Here is a 19,065-nt window from a genome sequence, read left to right as displayed (position 1 = left end):
TTATATGATTAATGTAACAACATAAATCTTAAATTTCAATTTAGATGATTTTCATCAAGATTTAGCTACATCGTTCTTCATCATAAATTTTGGATGGGAGGAATGAAGTTTATGAACAGAGAAGGAAATGGTATTCATTAGTTTTTTTTTTTTGAGGGACAAATGATATTCATTAGTGGGCCGGGCTACCATGCGCTCATTGACAATGAGTTGAGGCCCACATTCTGACTCCGCAAAGAGCCCGTGAGACAACCCAGGTAAAGCCCACCCACCCGCGCCGCCACTTCGCCGTCCAATCGGCGGCGGCCGCACCACCACTCCGGAGAGGGACGCTCTCGTAGCTCGGCGGCGAGTTCGGCCGGCGGCGGAGGAGCTCCGAAGATGTGGTGCCAGTCGTGCAAGGAGGAGTACGAGGAGGAGGACGCGGGCACCTGCAAGGAGTGCTACGAGGAGGCCAGCGAGACGGAGGAGGAGCTCAAGCGTGAGATCGACGACCTCCGATCCCGCCTCCTCTTCCTCCGCCTCCCCTACCCCACCCTCGACGCCGCATCCGCCCCGCACTCCGACCTCCTCCTCCACGCCATCCCCTCCTGCTCCTCCTCCGGCGCGGGAGGCGACGCCGACGCCGCGCGCACACCCGACACACCCGCCGTCCCCGCCCACCGCGTCATTCTTGTGAGTAATTCTTCCCCTTTGAACCTCACCCTGCGCTGTTAGAGGATTTCTTGGTGGGATTCATGCTTGATTGCTTCGCTTGTGCGGTTCTTGATAGTTCCGCTCTTGGCAGACCTCTAGATCGACTAGCCTATGAAATAAACCTAGTCCTAGAAGGAAAAAAAAGATTATGGGTTTGTGATGAGGTTTCTTGATGCCCCTTGTTTTTGCTTTCCTATTTCATTCTTAGACCTCTGATTCCTAGAAGCCGGTTGAATAGTTCTAGTAGCTCACTGTCCCACTGTGTAATCAGTAATCACTGGTTGTTCCTGGTTACCATTTGCATTTTGCCACTACTGATACCACCATGCAATGGAGATCTCGAGCCCCTGGGAGTTCTCGACATATGGCTATTCATGAATTTCTCAGTGGTCATTTCGGTTGATGATCGGACACATGAGAAATAGCTGAAACTACCCAAACATGTTAAACCTAAAACAATATACTACATTTACCAGGAGTATGCTAGTGGATGGAACAAATTTTGCACATATATGAAAAATCTTCACGATTTGCGTTTTTTTTTCTGAATGTAACAAACCATACATATATCAGTGTTCATCTACAATCTTGATCTTGATTCAAGGGAGTGGGCAATAGGAGATCATACACATCTTTTCCTTTCTTTTTCACGCTTTGGACAATTTAGACTTTCAAAATGCTTTTAGGCAATTATAATGCTAAATGCCAACAACCGTATCTGAAGTTCGGAACGTTTGACATATCATCTAAATGATGAGGCAAATTGGATGATCCAGGTTTCTAATGTAACATACAGTACTTTTTCCCTAAAGGTGCTTATTCAAGGCTTGAATCATTGGAGCAGCAACTTTATCTAAAATACGTTTGTTGGCCCCATAACTCAAATGTCCGTACTATAGTTGTTTTGCTTTGTTAAAGCTAACCTGAGAATTTGATGCATACAAGGTAGATCATTCTCTCTTCCTTAATTAAAACCTACGATACAATGTATTAGAGATGCCTGGAATAGGCACTGTTAGTCCTGATTATCCATGGCACGGTCACATGAATATAATAAAATGTTAATCTTGCTAGTCTTGGTGCTGAATGCTGATTAACTACATGGCATAGTCACATACACATACAAATTTTTAGTTTTGCTCCAGGATGGGATTATTTTGACATGGTAAAAATATATTCATTTTGTGACTGCCGCACCTTTTCGTTTAGAATCCTTGATCGATGAACTATTTGGACGTTCTTTTTTTCATTTTTTTTTACATTTCCATATGCTAATGCTTGGTGCTTGGACCATCTGGAAAGTTCGAAATGATTGTGTGTTCAATAGTGCTACCCCTAGCATAACTACGGCTCTTGCCCATGCTAGGGAGGAAGCCCATTTATGGAGTTTAGCTGGTGCTAAGGGGCTGTCCTTGCATGCTGCTAGTGCTGCCATAGCTTAGTGGGTGTATGGTCAGATCTTTCTCGACAGCAATAGGCGATTAAGGTCTTTCAGTTTAAAGGCTGTATGGGTGTCTGTTTGGGTCTATGTAAGACTCTCTTCTATTAATACAATGATACGCAGTTCTCCCGCGTATTCGAGAAAAAATGCTACTGCATATTCTAGCCAGATGCATATGTAACTTCAACATGACCTTTTCCTAGTTTTAAAGTTATGCTAACATTCTTCTAATTTCTCCAGTTGCTTGAGCTTCACCTCAATAGTGTTTAGTTGGTTTTGCTCCAAATATTCCTCATTTTTGTGTTAATTGTACCTCTCAGGATTGGTTGCAATTTTTGTTGCATTAGAATTACCTTGTACATTAAACTGACTTTTTTCTATCAAATAGGCAAGCAGATCTCCTGTTTTCAGAGCAATGCTTGAGAGTGAGATGGAAGAGAGGAGTGGCATCATCAAAATCTATGATGTCTCCTATGATGTCCTTCGTGCTTTTGTCCATTACATGTACACAGCAGAAGCTCTTCTAGATGAGCAAATGGCATCTGATCTCTTGGTGTTGGCTGAGAAGTATGAAGTAAAGCACCTGAAGACCTTCTGTGAGAAGTTCATAACATCCAAAGTGAACAACGAAAATGCCATTGCCCACTATGCCTTTGCACATCGCCACAGTGCAAAACAGCTGCTGGAGGCCTCCCTTTCTGTGCTCATGGACAATATGTCCACACTAGCGGATCGGGAAGAATACAAGGAGCTTGTTGACAAGGACCCAAGGCTTGTCGTGGAGATCTATGAAGCCTATCTCAACCGACAAGTCAACACTGCAGCTGGGAAGGATACAGATTGTAGTAGCAGGAAATGACGATTGCAGAACTATTGTAGTATTAGTATTCTAACTATGTGTTTGTGTATTCATGTAAGCAAAACGTAAACATCAAATTCTACTGCTTGCTTAGATGCACACTTCAATCTTTTAGATGATAATCAATTAGATGATGTTGCTGGTGACAGCATGTCCTGCTCATAATGAAATATGATGTAATGGCATCTTGACGTAATATATTGTAGTATTAGTATTCTAACTATGCGTTTGTGTATTCATGTAAGAAAAACGTAAACATCAAATTCTACTGCTTGCTTAGATGCACACTTCTATCTTTTAGATGATAATCAATTAGATGATGTTGCTGGTGACAGTATGTCCTACTGCTCATAATGAAATATGATGTAATTGTTGGTGTATATTGAGCTTATGTGTATAGAGGCCCATGTATAGGTATTATATATACCCACCCTTTTAGGGTTGGAGGAATATATCAATTATTCCCTCTTACATGGTATCATTAGCCTAGGGTTAGCATCTCTCTCTCCTCTCTCCGAGCCGCCGCCGCCGGCAGCCATGGCCGGCCGCCGGCGCCGCCCCTCTTCTCCCCTTCCTGGGCCGCCTCCTTCCCTCCCCTTCCCTCCTCCCCTTCCTCTGCTGCAGGCGCAGCCGCTGCGCCGTGCGCCTGGCCGGCCGCCACTTCCTCTGCTGCCGCCGCTGCCTGGCGCCCAGCTGCCGCCGCTGCGGCTCCGGTCGCAGCCGCTGCTCTGTAGCAGGCCGACGCCGTGGATCCGGCCGCTCCTGCCGCCTGCAGCGCGCCGCCGCCGCTGCTGCTGGCGCGGGGGCCCAGCAGCCCGTCGGCGACGTCGATCCGTCCGTCCTGCGGGCCGCAGTATAGCTGCTGCAGGCCGCGGGCGCCAATCCGGCCGCCCTGCAGGCCGCGCTGCTGCTGCTGCAGGATCCCGCCGCCGCCGCTGCGCCCCATCGCGCCGCTGTCGTCGCGGGCAAGCAGCCCGCCGCTGACGCCGTGCCTGATGCCGCGTGGACCGAGCTCGGGATGTCGCCTGCGGATGCGCCGCTCTTCGTCGCTGCTCCTCCGGCCTGGGAGCGCGAACGCGCCGCGGCCGACGCCTCTGCTGTCCGCGTCGCCGAGGCGGAGCGCTTCCTCCGCGTCTCCTTCGGCCTGCCCGTCGATCCCGAGCCCGGCGCCTCTTCCTCCCGCCAAGCCCCGCCCGCTGGATCTGGAGCCCGGCACGACCTGACTGACCCCATGGTCGCCCAGCTCCACCTCCAGGCCGCCGGCGTCCAGAACATCAGGGCCCTGGTCACCGTCCTCCTCGACCCGACGTCCTCCTCCTACGGACGCTGGCGGGACCAGGTTCTGCTCGCCCTCCGCCGCTACGCCCTCGACAACCACGTCCTCCTCGACATGCCGATCGAGGCGCGGGACGCGGTGTAGCTGCGCCTCGACAGCGTCGCCATGTCCTGGATCTTCGGGACCATCTCCTTGGATCTTCAGGACCTCGTCAGAACCCACGGCGGCACCGCGCGGCAGGCCTGGGTGGCGCTCGAGGGGCAGTTCCTCGGCAACGCCGAGTACTGCGCCCTCCAGCTCGATGCCACCTTCCGCACCTTCCAACAGGGGGACCTCTCCGTTGGTGAGTTCTGCCGGAGGATGAAGGGCATGGCCGATGCTCTTCACGACCTCGGGTGTCCCGTCTCCGATCGGGTGTCTCGCGGGGTCTCACGCCCAGATCGTCCTCGTCCACCCCCACCGTGCTCGTCGCTGCTCCTCCGGCCTCCTCCGCCGCTCCTGCCACCTTGCTCCTTGGTGCTGCTCTAGCCGGGCAGACCGGAGGGGGGGCGTGGACATCGCCGGTAGGGGGACGGAGTGGTGGTGGTACTGGTGGCCCTGCTCCTGCGACTACCGGTGTCGGTGGGGGCCGTCGAGGCACGCCGCCTCCGGCTCTAGCTCCCGCTCCTACCCCTGCCCCTGGAGGTACACTTTGGCCATCCTTCAGCAACCCATGGTCAGGGCGCATCTCGATGTGGCCGTTCCAGGGTCCGGGAGGGGGGCCTCGTCCTCAGCTCCAGCCGGCGGCCATGTTCACTGGTGCCGCTCCCCTCTTCGCGCCGTCTTGGACCCCGCCCGCTCAGCCCGGCCAGCAGCCGACCTGGCCTGTTGGTGGGACCAGGCCGCTCTGGCGCAGTCCTTCAACACCATGGGACTGACGCTGCCGGCCAGCACCGAGTGGATCGCCGACTCGGGTGCCTCATTCCACACCACTCCTGATACCGGTATCCTCTCTTCTGTCCGACCCCTACACCCCTCGTGTCCTTCTTCTATCATGGTTGGCGATGGGTCTTGCCTTCCTGTCACCGCCGTGGGTTCTGCTCCTTGCCTTCCTAATGTTCTTGTCGCTCCTCAAATGGTTCACAACCTTCTTTCTATTCGCTAGTTTACTGCTGACAACTCCTGTTCTATCGAATTTGACTCCTCTGGTCTTACTGTGAAGGATTCGGCTTTCCGGCGTCCGCTCCTCCGATGTGACAGCCCGGGGCCCCTTTACACTCTTCGGCTTCCTGCTTCCGCTGCCTCGCCTTCGGCTTCTTCGTCTACTACTTTTGCCGTGACGCCTTCCTCCACCACCTGGCACCGCCGGCTTGGTCACCCCGGCCGCGACGTTTTGGCTCAGCTCAGCCGTAGTACCGAAGTTTCATGTACTAGGGCTCCTGCTGAGCACCTCTGCCATGCGTGCTAGTTAGGTCGTCATGTTAGACTTCTGTTTTCTTCTTCTTCTTCGCATGCTGCGCATGCTTTTGATCTAATTCACTGTGACCTGTGGACATCTCATGTACTCAGCATGTCTGGCTACAAATATTATCTGGTCATGGTGGACGATTTCTCGCATTACTCTTGGACTTTCCCTTTGCGCGCCAAGTCTGAGACTTTTCCCACCCTCCTCCACTTCTTTGCCTGGGTGTCCACTCAGTTCGGCCTCACCGTTAAGGCCGTCCAGTGCAACAACGGGCGGGAGTTCGATAACTCCACCTCCCGTTCTTTCTTCCTCTCTCGGGGTGTCCAGCTGCATATGTCTTGTCCGTATACCTCTCCCCAGAACGGGAAGACTGAGCGGATGATTCGAACGACGAACGACGTCGTGCGCACCCTTCTGATCCAGGCCTCTCTGCCCCCGCGCTTCTGGGCTGAGAGCCTCCACACCGTCACCTACCTGCTCAACCGTCTTCCGTCCACTGCTTCTTCTGCTCCCACTCCACACCACGCTCTCTTCGGTACCCCTCCTCGCTACGACCACCTTCGGGTCTTCGGGTGTGCGTGTTACCCTAACACCTCTGCCACCGCTTCTCACAAGCTGGCGCCCTGCTCGACTCATTGTGTGTTCCTAAGGTACTCCCCTGACCACAAGGGGTACCGATGCTTTGACCTCACCTCTCGCTGCGTCCTGATCTCCCGACACGTCGTCTTTGACGAGTCGGATTTCCCCTACTCCACCTCCTCCACTCCTTCTCATGACCCCGAGCTGGAGTCTCTGTTTCCGACTGACCCGGTGTTTCAGCCACCGTTACCTGTTTGTCCTTTCCCTGCAGGTTTTCCCGGCGCATCGGCACCGCTTCCGGTGATCCCTGTTGCGCCGAGCGCGACCCCAGTGCCCGCGGTCGCGCCACGCGCGGCCCCCGGACCTTCGATCGTGCTTCGCGCGGACCCGGTGTCTCCCGCTGTGCCACGCGCGGCCCCGGTGCCTTTCCCTGCACCTACGTGGTACGCTTAGCCGGTGCAGGTGTACCGGCGCCGGTCGGCGCCGACACCGGCGCCGCAGCGGTACGCTCAGCCGGTCCAGGTGCACCGGCGTCGTTCGGCGCCGACACCAGATTCGCCTCCTGCTTCGGAGGCTCCTGCGACGCCTACACCGGAGCCGTCACCGACGCCGCCTCCTCCGGCTCCCTCTCGAGCCGAGCCAGCGGTGTACCACCCGCCAGTCATCCATCGGGATCCTCGGCATATCCATCCCATGGTGACTCGGCGGATGGCGTCTCAGGCCACAACTCTCTCCGCCACCGAGGGAGAGCCGCGGGTCTCTCCGGTACCCTACTCTGTCCGCGACACCCTGGCGGATCCTCACTGGCGTCGCGCGATGGAAGAGGAGTACGCGGCTCTCCTCGCCAACCAGACGTGGGACCTCGTGCCGCGTCAGTCTGGTTGCAATGTGGTGACTGGCAAGTGGATCTGGACGCATAAGTGTCGGGCTGACGGCACACTGGAGCGCTACAAGGCTCGCTGAATTCTCCGGGGATTCACCCAGCGGCTTGGTGTGGACTATGATGAGACATTCAGTCCAGTGGTGAAGCCCGCTACGGTGTGCACGGTCCTCTTGCTTGCGCTCTCGCGCTCTTGGCCTATGCACCAGCTGGACGTGAAGAATGCGTTTCTTCACGGCACTCTGTCAGAGACTGTCTACTGCTCTCAGCCTGCGGGATTTGTGGATTCGAGTCGTCCGGATATGGTCTGCCGGCTCAACAAGTCTCTCTATGGTCTGAAGTAGGCTCCTCGGGCTTGGTACTCTCGGTTCGCCACGTTCTTGCTGACATTGGGGTTCACCGAGGCCAAGTCTGACACGTCTCTCTTCGTCTACCGCCGTGGGGATGAGGCTGCATATCTGCTGCTCTATGTCGATGACATTGTGCTCAAAGCCTCCAGTCAATAGTTGCTTCAGAGTGTCATCTCCTCTCTGCTGCAGGAGTTCGCTATGAAGGATCTTGGTCAGCTCCACCACTTCTTGGGCATCACTGTTGAGCCTCGCCCGTCTGGTCTTCTCCTTCACCAGCGGCAGTACGCACTTGATATTCTGGAGCGGGCTGGGATGACTGATTGCAAGCTCTGCTCCACTCCTGTCGACACTCAGGCGAAGTTGTCTGCTGATCTGGGTGATCTGGTGGCTGATCCTACTGCCTTCCGGAGTCTTGCTGGAGCCTTACAGTACCTCACTTTCACCAGGCCGGACCTCACCTACGCTGTCCAGCAGGTCTGTCTCCATATGCATGATCCGCGGGAGTCACACCTTGCTGTGCTGAAGCGTCTCCTCCGCTACGTCCGTGGCACAGTGGACCTCAGCCTGGAGCTGCACCGCTTGTCCTCTGCTGAGCTGGTGGTCTACACCGACGCTGACTGGGCTGGCTGCCCGGACACTCGTCGCTCCACTTCCGGCTACGCCGTCTTCCTAGGCGGCAACCTGGTCTCCTGGTCGTCCAAGCGGCAGCCGGTTGTCTCCCGCTCTAGTGCTGAGGCGGAGTACCGGGCTATTGCTAACGGCGTGGCGGAGGCATCCTGGCTACGACAGCTCTTGGCGGAGCACCACAGCCTGCTCGCCAAGAGCACGCTTGTCTACTGCGACAACGTCAGCGCCGTGTATCTCTCCACCAACCCCGTCCAGCATCAGCGGATGAAACATGGGGAGATTGACCTGCATTTCGTGCGCGACAGAGTCGCCGTCGGCGATGTTCGGGTACTCCATGTCCCGACTACCTCCCAGTTTGCTGACATCTTCACCAAGGGGCTGCCCTCCTCGACCTTATTGGAGTTTCGCTCCAGCCTCAATGTAGCCGGTGGCTAGTTATGGTTGCAGGGGGGGTATTAGCTCTTTGTACTCTATTCTTGTCTAGTGTTGAACACCGCTGCACCGGTTGTTCAGACTGCGGGGGGTGTTGGTATTCTTGTTGTCCAGTCTTGAACACCGCTGTGCCGGTAGTTCAGACTGCGGGGGGGGGGGGGGGGTGTTGGTGTATATTGAGCTCATGTGTATAGAGGCCCATGTATATGTATTATATATACCCACCCTTCTAGGGTTGGAGGAATAGATCAATTATTCCTCTTACAGTAATGGCATCTTGACGTAATATAGTGAATTGATGTGTGATGAGCATTTGACTATCTCAATATTAACTTGATCTTGGGGCAGCTGTGATGATGGTCGACGGGCAGATCTCGTGGTGGGTTTTTTTAATGACAAAGGCACTTCGCCTCTGGATTGGTTTAAACTTTGGAGTTGTGCATTTTTGTTTACCAATAATATACTGCATTGCAATTTGAGCATCCCGTCAATTATAATAGGGGCTTCACAATTCTTTGTTGATCTGATCAGCTTGTTTGCGAAACCATTTTTACAGAGATTGTACAAGGTGGAAATGCTACATTTTACGTGCATCTGGTGAGCCTCTGGCAGCCAGATATTAATGTCGGACAGCATACTCTATTCACTTGGCTTGTCAGCCAACCAGCTAGCAGTGCTTTTCTCTCACACCAAATCAGCACCAGCCACCAGCCACAACCAAACGAACAGAGTGAATAAAGGTAAAATTAGAGTTACATATCCAACTCAATTCACAATTTTGTACCCACATTCATAATCGTGTAAAGAAAAATCTGAAAATGCTTAGAAAAATGCAACCTATCTTATGGATTCTCTTTCTGTTTCCACAAGGGAAAATGGATACAAGGAAGTCCTTTCTCCCCCTAACTTGAAAGATTTATGTACAACTTGAGACCGCATGGCACAAACATTTCAAAAAGGTGAACTGGACAGCAACCGTATACAAATCTAGATCCTAAGAGCTAGTGTACAGAAATATATTAATATAACAGCAGCAAATTGACTACCAAAATCTATCAACTTGCTGATCAGATACACATTACAATATTAGTAGTCAGTAAGTAGCTCAGAAACCTGGTCATCTGTCCATTCTGCTAAAGAAGCAACTGGCAATGCTTTTTCGGGATTGAGAAGAGAACCACTGATGGAAGGAGCATATTCTTTAGTTGGCTGAACACCTGCATTCGCAGCAGTGAAGTTCCTTTGCTGATGCTCAATAGGCTCCATGATGGAGGCATGTTGACCATTAAACTGTTCTGACATACCATCTAACTCAGTGTTCATATTCCTCTTTAAAACCTTACTGTTCTCAGTATCTATTCTTGAGCTTGCAGTTTCACCATTGCCATCAGGAAGCATTGCATCACTCTTCAGCTTTTTATTAATATGGAGCATCTTTTCATTATCAAAAGGTAGCCTAAGATTTTCATTATCACTAGCCTGAGTAGAATATCTGTCTCCAAACATGACTGTACTTCCACAAAGACTAGGCTGAGAACATGTCTTTCTGTGTGGACCTCCAGCCAACATTTGTAGTCCACCTTCCTGGTTATTTCCTATACTACATCTACCATAAATATCCAGTGCTGAAGTGCTATTATTTGAATCAGATGTTCCCTGGTGTTGAAGAGAAACCTCAATAACTGTCATCTCATTGTTACTGGCCATCATCCTTTCATGACCTAAAAGTCTTGTCATTATATTGTTGGTAGAATCTTCACTTCTTTCAGTAGTATTTGATGAAATCAATCGCTTAGATGGGGCATCGCAGTCCTTTCTGAAAACCTGCAAACATTTGCATATTATACCCATATGTCATAAGAGGATTCTCATACAAAACAGTATCATGTAATGTGTTTAAGACCATTTGACAAAACACCCCTGCGAAATTGCTGCAGAAAGAATGCTATACACTTAAATTCCTGACTCCTGAGACTTGAAATGCAACTGAATTAAAAGGGAGATACCAAGTGTCATGTTTTCTTTTTCAGTGTAATCGTGCAATGACTAAAGCGCTATAACATTTCAAGATTTTACAAGTAATATCTAGTCCATTCCAGATCAATGGTTGATTGAAAAATTTCACCTTTGGATTCACGCTTGTTTTGTTGCCTTAAAGTAATGGTTTGTATCTCATTACCACAGTTAAATACACAAAATTCAAGTCAATAACCAATATCATTAGTAAGATTCCGAAAATTGCAGTGTACAATAAAGGATTTTTTCTACATATTACAAGAGTGTTTTATTTTAGTTTCCTTTCCTTTTAACCATTCAGTGGCAAGTCATATTTCAACAGTCATTGGTTACAATAACAATTAAACTGGGAAACTATGACCATCATGAACACCAAAAACAGACTGCATGCATTAGTAGCATGTACGGATGATACCTTAACCACTTTGGCAATGTTCAGGTAGCATGATTTGGGAGTTGGACGGAAAACAGCTACCTGAAATTGAAAACATCCTCAACTGCTTAATGAATCACTTGCCAGTAGCCACCACAGTAGTCAGTAGAGTAGTTTGAAAACAAAAGAAACCGCAGCTTATATATTATACCTTACTGAGGAGAATGACACAGCCAACAGAAATATCCTGATCATTATTACCCTCCAAAAGAACTTTCTTGTGTACTGCAGCAGAAATTGTGTCGGTAGGGTCCTATCAAGAATTACCAATCATTGTCACTCAGGTAAAGAGATGCTATTTTCTGTGGCAGTAGCAATCGAACATGCATTAAACTAGTTACTGAAAAGAAAAAAGACAGCACAAGGAGCAGAATAAGGCGATGATTCCCAATGCTAACCTTAAGCGTAATCAGGAGATCACCCAGGCCATTTGGCTTGCAGGATGTCACCACCCCGGCCACCTGACGGCAATGCAAACGCCCAAAATGGTCAGTGCACCACGAAATATCACACTCGGATGAGATGAAAAGCTGAAAGCTAGGCAGGTTTGGAACACGCACCAGAGGTGCTCGATGCAATTCATCTTCACCCCTGATCGCCTTGATCCCCGGCTGCTCCCACGCGCGGTCCTTCCCTGCAACACAAACATATTTTACTCGCTAAGAAACGCGAAGAGAAAGGCCATCAGCGGCGAGACCCGCGACACATGCTCGGAGGTATCCCTCACCGAGGAACTGGAGGGCGCAGAGCCAGGGGGGAAGCAGGAAGTCGGCGTCCGGGGCCCGCGCGCCGGCGCGCCCCAGAGCGAGAGCGAGAGGCGAGCCTTCGGCGACGCGGCGCCGCGCTGTATCCTGGAAGGCGGAGGCGGGCTCGGGGGCGCGGTGGCGGCGGGAGGGGTGCGGGGGCCTGTCCCCGCGGGAGGGTGCGGCGGTGCGGGAGCGCGGGATGGGCGGCGATGGGGATGGGGCGTCGAGGCGGATGACGGAGTCGTGGACGTCCAGCGCGGCCTCCCAGGCGGCATCGGCGGCGGCGGCGGCGGGGGATAGGAGGTGCGCCATGGAACGGGGCGGCGGCGGAGTGGTTGTGGTTTTTTGTGATGGTGCCGAAAGCCGACGGCCCAGCGTCTAAAAAAGTTGGGCCAAAGAGCCCTTTGGTCTAGAAAAAACCCGACGGCCCAGCGTCGGGGTGGTCGCCGATCTGTCTACTTCGGCCCTTTGGAGGGCTCCGCCTCCGCCGGCTCCGGCTTCATGCTACAGGAAATACTACTGTTTTATACTGTTTCTCACTGTGGCAGCAACAGAAAACGGCTCCGGCTCCTCCTTACTGTGTCTTGTGTTAGAGGGAGCCGCGCGAAGCTGGGTTTTAGCGGCTTCTTGCGGCTTCAAACAGTACCGAACAGTAGTGAACAGTGCCGGAGCTAGAGCCGCGAGGAGCCCAGCCAAACACGCCCTTCATACCTGAGTGTTTCGTAAGCATCTGACACCCGGGCATCGGAAGTGGACAAAACACACGAAAAAAAGATTCAGGAGCATTCGTGTGTTTTAAAGGTAACTAGCACCCGAATTTTCTAACCATCAGATTTTAATCAGATGGCTCTAATCAACAAAAAACAATTGAAACACCATTGGTGGGAAAAACATCATATTCTAAATTTGGTTCAACAGTTAAAAATAGCCAGATTAGAAAATAGAAACAGACTGAACTTGTGCATGGACTCTGCATCTCTGGGTTCATAGCTATCAGAAGCTATCAAAGTTACATAGGTCGTTGATCAAAAGCTAACAAAGTTTCATAGGATCACAACAGAAACTCCGGCACCAAATAGATTCATCAGATTGTATTTGCCACTTCACATCACTTGAAACAAATAAGAGCTGCAGAGCTGCAAATATCTTCGGATGTCAAGCCGCCTCAACATAATTTGAGCATGGTTCTTGCTTTGCAGGTCGAGATTGGCATTCACAACAGTTGCCAAAATGGTTTTATCTTCTCCGATGTCGTAACACATCCATGCACCTGTTCGATAGTAGGTAGCAGCATATACTCCCTCCGTTCCAAATTATAGATCGTTTGACTTTTTTCACCCCCAAGTTTGACCATTCGTCTTATTCAAAAATTTATGCAAAATATCAATTTTTTTGTTGTGGCTTACTTCATCAATACAAGTTCTTCAAGAATGAGTTAAATTTGACTATGTTTTCATAAATTTTTTGAATAAGACGAGTGGTCAAACTTGGTGTCAAAAAAGTCAAACGACCTATAATTTGGAACGGAAAGAGTAGATTGTTGCATTCACTATCAAGAGCATAGCTGCGTTTGAACGAAAAAGAACAGAACTAAAATAAAAAACAAAATTGCAAACGAAAAAGTAGACTACATGATCATGCTATATATGGGACAAAGGACAAAAGGTTGAAGTACCGAAAAAGCAACTGATTATAAAAAAGAAAAGACCTGCACATAGTCACTGCTGGAAAACCACATGCTTCTTTAACTGCGTGAGTCACTATCATCATCACTCTGTTCGCGAGTTGCCATAGGCGAGCACAAGCCAGTGTTGTGCACCAGTTTGTTGGATGCCAATAGTGGGGAAAACATAAACACAAGTTGATTGATCCTGCAACTAGAAATTAACAGCAACAAAAATGAGAATGCCTTTCAGGAGGCATCTATTCAAAAAAAAATATAAAAGGATGTTCTGGATTAACAACAAGCAAACATTTAAATATATATATAATACATTCAGATGTAGTCAAATAGGAGTACAACTAGAAAAGATTAATCAGCATTCAGAGGTAGTCCAAATCCTATAAAAAGGAGGATGAAGCGATAGGAAACTCCCTCCCTCCCTCATTCCCCCCCCCCCCCCCCCCTCTCTTTTTGAGGTATAGATCCATCATTACACTAGAAAAAAAAAGTATGTCGAATCTAATAAAAATGATGGCATTGGCATGCATAATCAAAGGAGGCCTTTTCTCAGCTGCAAGTTGAAATGAAATCTTAATCTTGAAATGAAAAATATTTAGATTCTATGCCATGTCAAATTACTGATAGCTTGGGTCCAAATTGAGAAACCTAAAATACAAATGAGAAATTTACAAAATATCAAATATTCAGATTTTTTTTATAGTCTGTCAAACAACAGATAGTTTGGGTAATGAGTGAAACCCCACAGATGCATATAGCAAAATATCAAATATTCAGATTTTTTTTATAGTCTATGAAACAACAAACTCCGCCTATGCTGACTGGAAGACTCTCTCTCTCCTGAGTCGTCTCAGCATAGCCGGTCCCAAGCCCGGGTAAAGGAGGAGGGTTGCGTTAGATTTTGACAAACCAGCATAAAAAAATAGCCACTCTAATGGATTTGAAACCCACAAGTCTATCAAACAACAGATAGTTTGGGTAATGAGTGAAACCCCACATATGCAAATAGCAAATAGGCATATGCAAATTTTCGTAAAAAAAGGCATATGCAATTTTTTGTAAAAAAAAGGCATATGCAAATATAGTGGACAGGTACATATACATTGTGTACAAATTACACTAGTTATGTCACCGTAATTATAGAGCAAATACATAGTAAGCAATAGCACTATGAATAATCAAGGAGCTATAATGTTTCAGGTCAACTGAAATTTTAACTATATCTTTGAGGAAAGCATTGAGTTCAACTACTTCCCTTATAATGAAGAATACAACCTTGAGGATAAGCATGTACCTTGATAGATGTGTAATATATTTAATAAATAAATAACAGAAATGGCGTGGAATGGACAACTAGTAATTAATATGACATGTAGCAGCAGAAACATCATTTATTGAATATACCAATGAAATGGTAAACTGTTCATAGGCAGTCTGCAAGTATAGATTTCCTATTTCAAAAAAAAAATTAGAGTAATAAAAGTTCAAACTTATTCTAGATATAGTCAAATAGATACACATGCAGCTAGATAGATAGGTAAAAACACAAGAATTGGTGATTATGTCATAGAGTTTTTTATGACAATTATTTAACCTACAAACTACATGGAACAGCACAGTGTCAAATTTACTAGTACAAACTGTCAAATCTCATTTATAGAAATTGTGAGTGAGAAATGACACATGAATCAGGAAATTGAAATTCAGAGGCAGACATAGATGCATTTTATTCAGATAATCAGATGCATATAGTAGCTAAAGATGATTCACTAGATATAAATTCTGATTGTTTATGTTGTATGTGTGCAAAAAAGTCAGAATATACAGAACCATCCATTTATTCTATTACAGATCAAAACTCTGAAAATTGATTGCACAGTTACGGAGCTACCCCACTACAAGGTTCACTTGTTAACTAATGACAGTTATCTTATGCAGAATTTACACTGAATATTATACTGTAAAAATAACTAGTACCAACTGTAAGTAAAAAGGTTAGGTGTGAAGAGAAGAGCATAACTAGCAGTTTACACTTCACACATAGGGCGACCTCTAAAAGGTTGATAACAACTAAGATATCGACCTCATATCCATTGATTATGGATCAGAGAATCCAAAATACCACAATGAACTAGCCTACAAATAAGCGAGTACGAATAAATGGGTACTACCAATACAGATGACTGGGGATTTGTTGGGAAAAAATCAACAAATCATCCACATGCACAAAACAAGTGGATATGAAAATATATAAATCAGATTAGGCTAGGTATTGAATCTAATGTAACCATAATTTGCAGCAAAAATTAAAACCGTAAGGAATGTAAACAAAAATTCAAAACCCAGGTGTAATAGATCTGATTAGAATGCGAAATATTAAACAAAAATCTTATTAAATCACCAGAAACACATCACGAACAAATCATCAACATTCGCAAATGCAAAAAAAAAGAGACAAAGGACATGAGGAATGGAGTAGGGTGACAAAGAACAATTACTTCAAACACTTATTAGTATACGTGGATCCAACCAATCCCAATACTAATATGTAGTTGCCCAGCTAATAATACCTGCCAGCTACTATTAACATAGAGCAACTCCAACAGATTGATTTTCCTCTTTCTCCTTTCTATTTTTTAGTCATAAAGAGAATTTAGGGGAAAAAATTTAGCTCCAACAGATTGATTTTCTCTTTTTCCTTTTTTCCTTTCCCCTTTATTTCCCTCCTCTCTCCCCTTTTTAAAGGGGAATTCCACGTTCTCTCTTTCCTTCTCCCTTTCTATCCATTTTTTCCTAGCCACAAGATCCACATGCATAAAAAGATCTTGGCCACTCATGAATTAAAGGGGAAAACGAAAAATCAATCTGCTGGAGCACATCTCCTCTATAATTTAAAATTGTGATGGGAGATTTCCCTTTAAGATAAGAAATGAGAAAGGAAAAAATCAATCTGTTGGAGTTGCTCTTAGCTAACATTAATTAGTACTACCTCCGTCCTAAATTACAATTCGTTTTGTCTTTATTAGATAGTTTTAGCTATGTGTAGATGTGCTCGTATCCTGCTCCAACCAAGATCTTATCTGCTCTCTTATACTTCTGAGGGCTAAAGCGCAAAAAAAAAAAGTCTCCAACGGAACTCCCAACCGAGCCCCGACGGATGAGAGAGCCTTCATCTTCCATAGCCGACTTCCCACATGTAGGGGAGAGAAAAAGCTCCCTCATCCACGAATTGTTGCAACTCCCGGACTTCCCTCGCCTGCTCGGAGCTCTCCCACACCTGGTACATCTCCAATTCCCGTGCAAGCCCTCGTCTCCTTATGCTCCGACGACACCGCACGCCCCACGCACTCGGCCGCGAAATCAAGGGGAATCCTGTGCTTGTTGAGGGAGGGGATGGAGGGGAGCCAGCGCCTAAGGAAGGCGCAGGTGGCGCCTGCAGCCGGTGCGTGAGATAGGGAGGGTGTAGGTGGCGTTGGGATGCTGCAGCGGCAGTTGGGAGGCGGCTCTAGGGGCTGCAGCGACGTCTACTGAGGCCCCGTTTGGTATAGTTTGTGCCAAAACAGCTTCACTAGTGCAGCTAAAGTTGGTGAAGCCAAAAAAAAAACGGGCTCGTCTGGCTTCTAGTTCATTTTAACATGAGCTTATAAAATTGTTTCACGCTGTATTCTCTCGATTTGTGTGAAATAAGTGAAGCTAAATGTGACAGAACCACCCAAATTAAATCGACTTAAGTGTGTTAACTATCATCTTAAACGTTAATCAAATCACCGCGCACTTAAAATGGTATAATCCGGCAGCCTGTTGGATTAATGATCGAAAACACTGGAAGTCTCGCACGACGACGATCGCAGATGATTACAAGCAGACAGAGGTTTTCAAATTTAAAACAAAAACAAAGCTTTACAAAATAAATTTGAATTAATTATCAGGGTTCAACATGCAGCGGAATTTAACTAAAATGTCGGTTTGAAAACAACGTTATCTACGAAGTCGTGAGGAGGTCACATCGAGCCCACCGATGTAAATCCTGGTTAGCTTGAATCAGCAGCAGCTATCTGAAAACAGGGTAACAACAAACCCTGAGTATACTAATACTCAACAAGACTTACCCGACTAGTGGTATATACTTTGCCGACTCCTAGACATGCAAGACTATTTGGCTCTGGAGTTATTTTGCTGAAAAACTGCTAATAGTGGATCCTTACTTTCAGTATTTTAGCTCAGGTTTTGTTGTATAAATACCAACTAGGTTTGCATAATCATCTAGAGCAAACATGATATATCAAATTAATCTTCCAAGAATATGTAATCATATCTCAGATTATCACATTTCCAATCTCATTCCACTTCTTTATTACGGTGTGACACAATGACCAAGACTCTCATATCCACGAGTTACGGCGAATCGATCCGATTTAACCTTGCAAGGTGGATCTAACTCACACGACACATGCAAGCCACACTGGACCACACGTGTCAACTGTTCCCATCATTACCACGATATCTGAACCACGCCTACTAAAACCCAGGTGTTGGGCCTCTCACGGTGAACCCCCAGAGAACCCGAAGGCGACATCCTATCCAACACCGGCCAACTCCCACGCCCAGCGTAGCAGGTCGGAATTCAAAGTATCGTTGTAAAGCGGTACACAGCTCACCGGTTTCGACTACCTCCTATTTTCGGTATGTGGTTAGTACTGTTCAATCCTCGATCAACAATGACAACAACGGTACGGTCCTCAAGCAACACAGGCGGATGCTCACTTTCCATTCATTCCATATCCATAACCAAATTCATCTCCGCCTGGTCTCCATTTTCTTTCCTCATTGATTCATTCTTCAGCAACTTTTCCATAAGTAACAAGACCTATATCTCGCGAGTGACAGGAATCACTCGACTTCTACCGAGTTCCTACTTAGCAAGGCATTTCTAACGATACCTGCACAATAGTATAGACTCATAGGTACCTAGGGAGATACATGCATACTAGAATTTCATACAACTCCTAGAAACGTAAATGCACAAATACTTAAATAAACATTGAATACTGAAATTAAGGATTATGCTCTGGGGCTTGTCTGAGTTTGACACAAGTCAGTTAGTTAGCTTGCAATCTTGCACCGGCTTGATATCATTTCCTGTCCAAGCATGCACTACAGACAGTCCTTCCATCTTCTGGATGCATCCACCATTCACCATCTTGGGGTTCGATCCCGCCATCACGTGCTTTATGTCCGCGCATTGTACATCTAGCGTACCTAAATGATATGCACAATGCAAATGCATGAACTCAAGAAAAACACCACATGATGCATTTAAAAGACATACAAGATATAAACCGAGTCACACCACACATATTTATGCGCCAAAAGGTGTTTAATTAGATACTACTCAAGTCTACCATAGAAAGATAGCAGGCAGATCAAGCATGGCACACAGGTTCAATTGGTTAATCTACTACAAGGCACTTAATTTTCAATAACTTAATAGCTCAAAACCACACAGCCAGCAGGTTATATATAAATGAAGTTTTTCACTTCCAAAAGCCATACTAAACTTACTTAGAAAAGCCAAGCAACACTATAAAGCAAAAAAGATTAACTA

At 47.4% G+C, this 19,065-nt stretch overlaps 2 protein-coding genes and 1 long non-coding RNA gene across 3 annotated transcripts; 1 reads left to right on the top strand and 2 right to left on the bottom strand.

Moving 5' to 3' along the window:
* Window positions 1-257: 257 nt before the first annotated feature.
* On the top strand, window positions 258-3,275 carry LOC120659702 (BTB/POZ domain-containing protein At4g08455-like). Its single transcript, XM_039937922.1, has 2 exons — window positions 258-675; window positions 2,526-3,275. The coding sequence occupies exons 1-2, from the start codon at window positions 382-384 to the stop codon at window positions 2,994-2,996; spliced, it is 765 nt and encodes a 254-aa protein (XP_039793856.1). The 5' UTR covers window positions 258-381; the 3' UTR covers window positions 2,997-3,275.
* Window positions 3,276-9,403: 6,128 nt separating this feature from the next.
* LOC120659700 lies at window positions 9,404-12,133 on the bottom strand. The gene is made up of 6 exons (XM_039937920.1): window positions 11,761-12,133; window positions 11,594-11,667; window positions 11,432-11,494; window positions 11,185-11,286; window positions 11,016-11,075; window positions 9,404-10,408 (listed from the first exon to the last, which is right to left on the bottom strand). The coding sequence occupies exons 1-6, from the start codon at window positions 12,089-12,091 to the stop codon at window positions 9,671-9,673; spliced, it is 1,368 nt and encodes a 455-aa protein (XP_039793854.1). The 5' UTR covers window positions 12,092-12,133; the 3' UTR covers window positions 9,404-9,670.
* A 513-nt stretch (window positions 12,134-12,646) lies between these two features.
* LOC120659699 lies at window positions 12,647-13,874 on the bottom strand. Its single transcript, XR_005669146.1, has 2 exons — window positions 13,488-13,874; window positions 12,647-13,343 (listed from the first exon to the last, which is right to left on the bottom strand). It is a non-coding gene; the product is annotated as an uncharacterized LOC120659699 (long non-coding RNA).
* Between the last annotated feature and the right edge of the window lie 5,191 nt (window positions 13,875-19,065).

Source organism: Panicum virgatum, chromosome 2N (assembly GCF_016808335.1).
Source record: "Panicum virgatum strain AP13 chromosome 2N, P.virgatum_v5, whole genome shotgun sequence".
NCBI lineage: Eukaryota > Viridiplantae > Streptophyta > Magnoliopsida > Poales > Poaceae > Panicum > Panicum virgatum.
This window is presented reverse-complemented; position numbering and strand designations above follow the sequence as displayed.

Excerpts from the sequence above, each read along its gene's own strand:
- LOC120659700 (XM_039937920.1), bottom strand. The coding sequence starts at position 12,091 with ATGGCGCACCTCCTATCCCCCGCCGCCGCCGCCGCCGATGCCGCCTGG. Across the intron at positions 11,668-11,760 it reads CTGCGCCCTCCAGTTCCTCG|GGAAGGACCGCGCGTGGGAG; the intron begins GTGAGGGATACC and ends TTTGTGTTGCAG. Across the intron at positions 11,076-11,184 it reads GTGTCATTCTCCTCAGTAAG|GTAGCTGTTTTCCGTCCAAC; the intron begins GTATAATATATA and ends TTTCAATTTCAG.
- LOC120659702 (XM_039937922.1), top strand. The coding sequence starts at position 382 with ATGTGGTGCCAGTCGTGCAAGGAGGAGTACGAGGAGGAGGACGCGGGC. Across the intron at positions 676-2,525 it reads CCGCCCACCGCGTCATTCTT|GCAAGCAGATCTCCTGTTTT; the intron begins GTGAGTAATTCT and ends TCTATCAAATAG.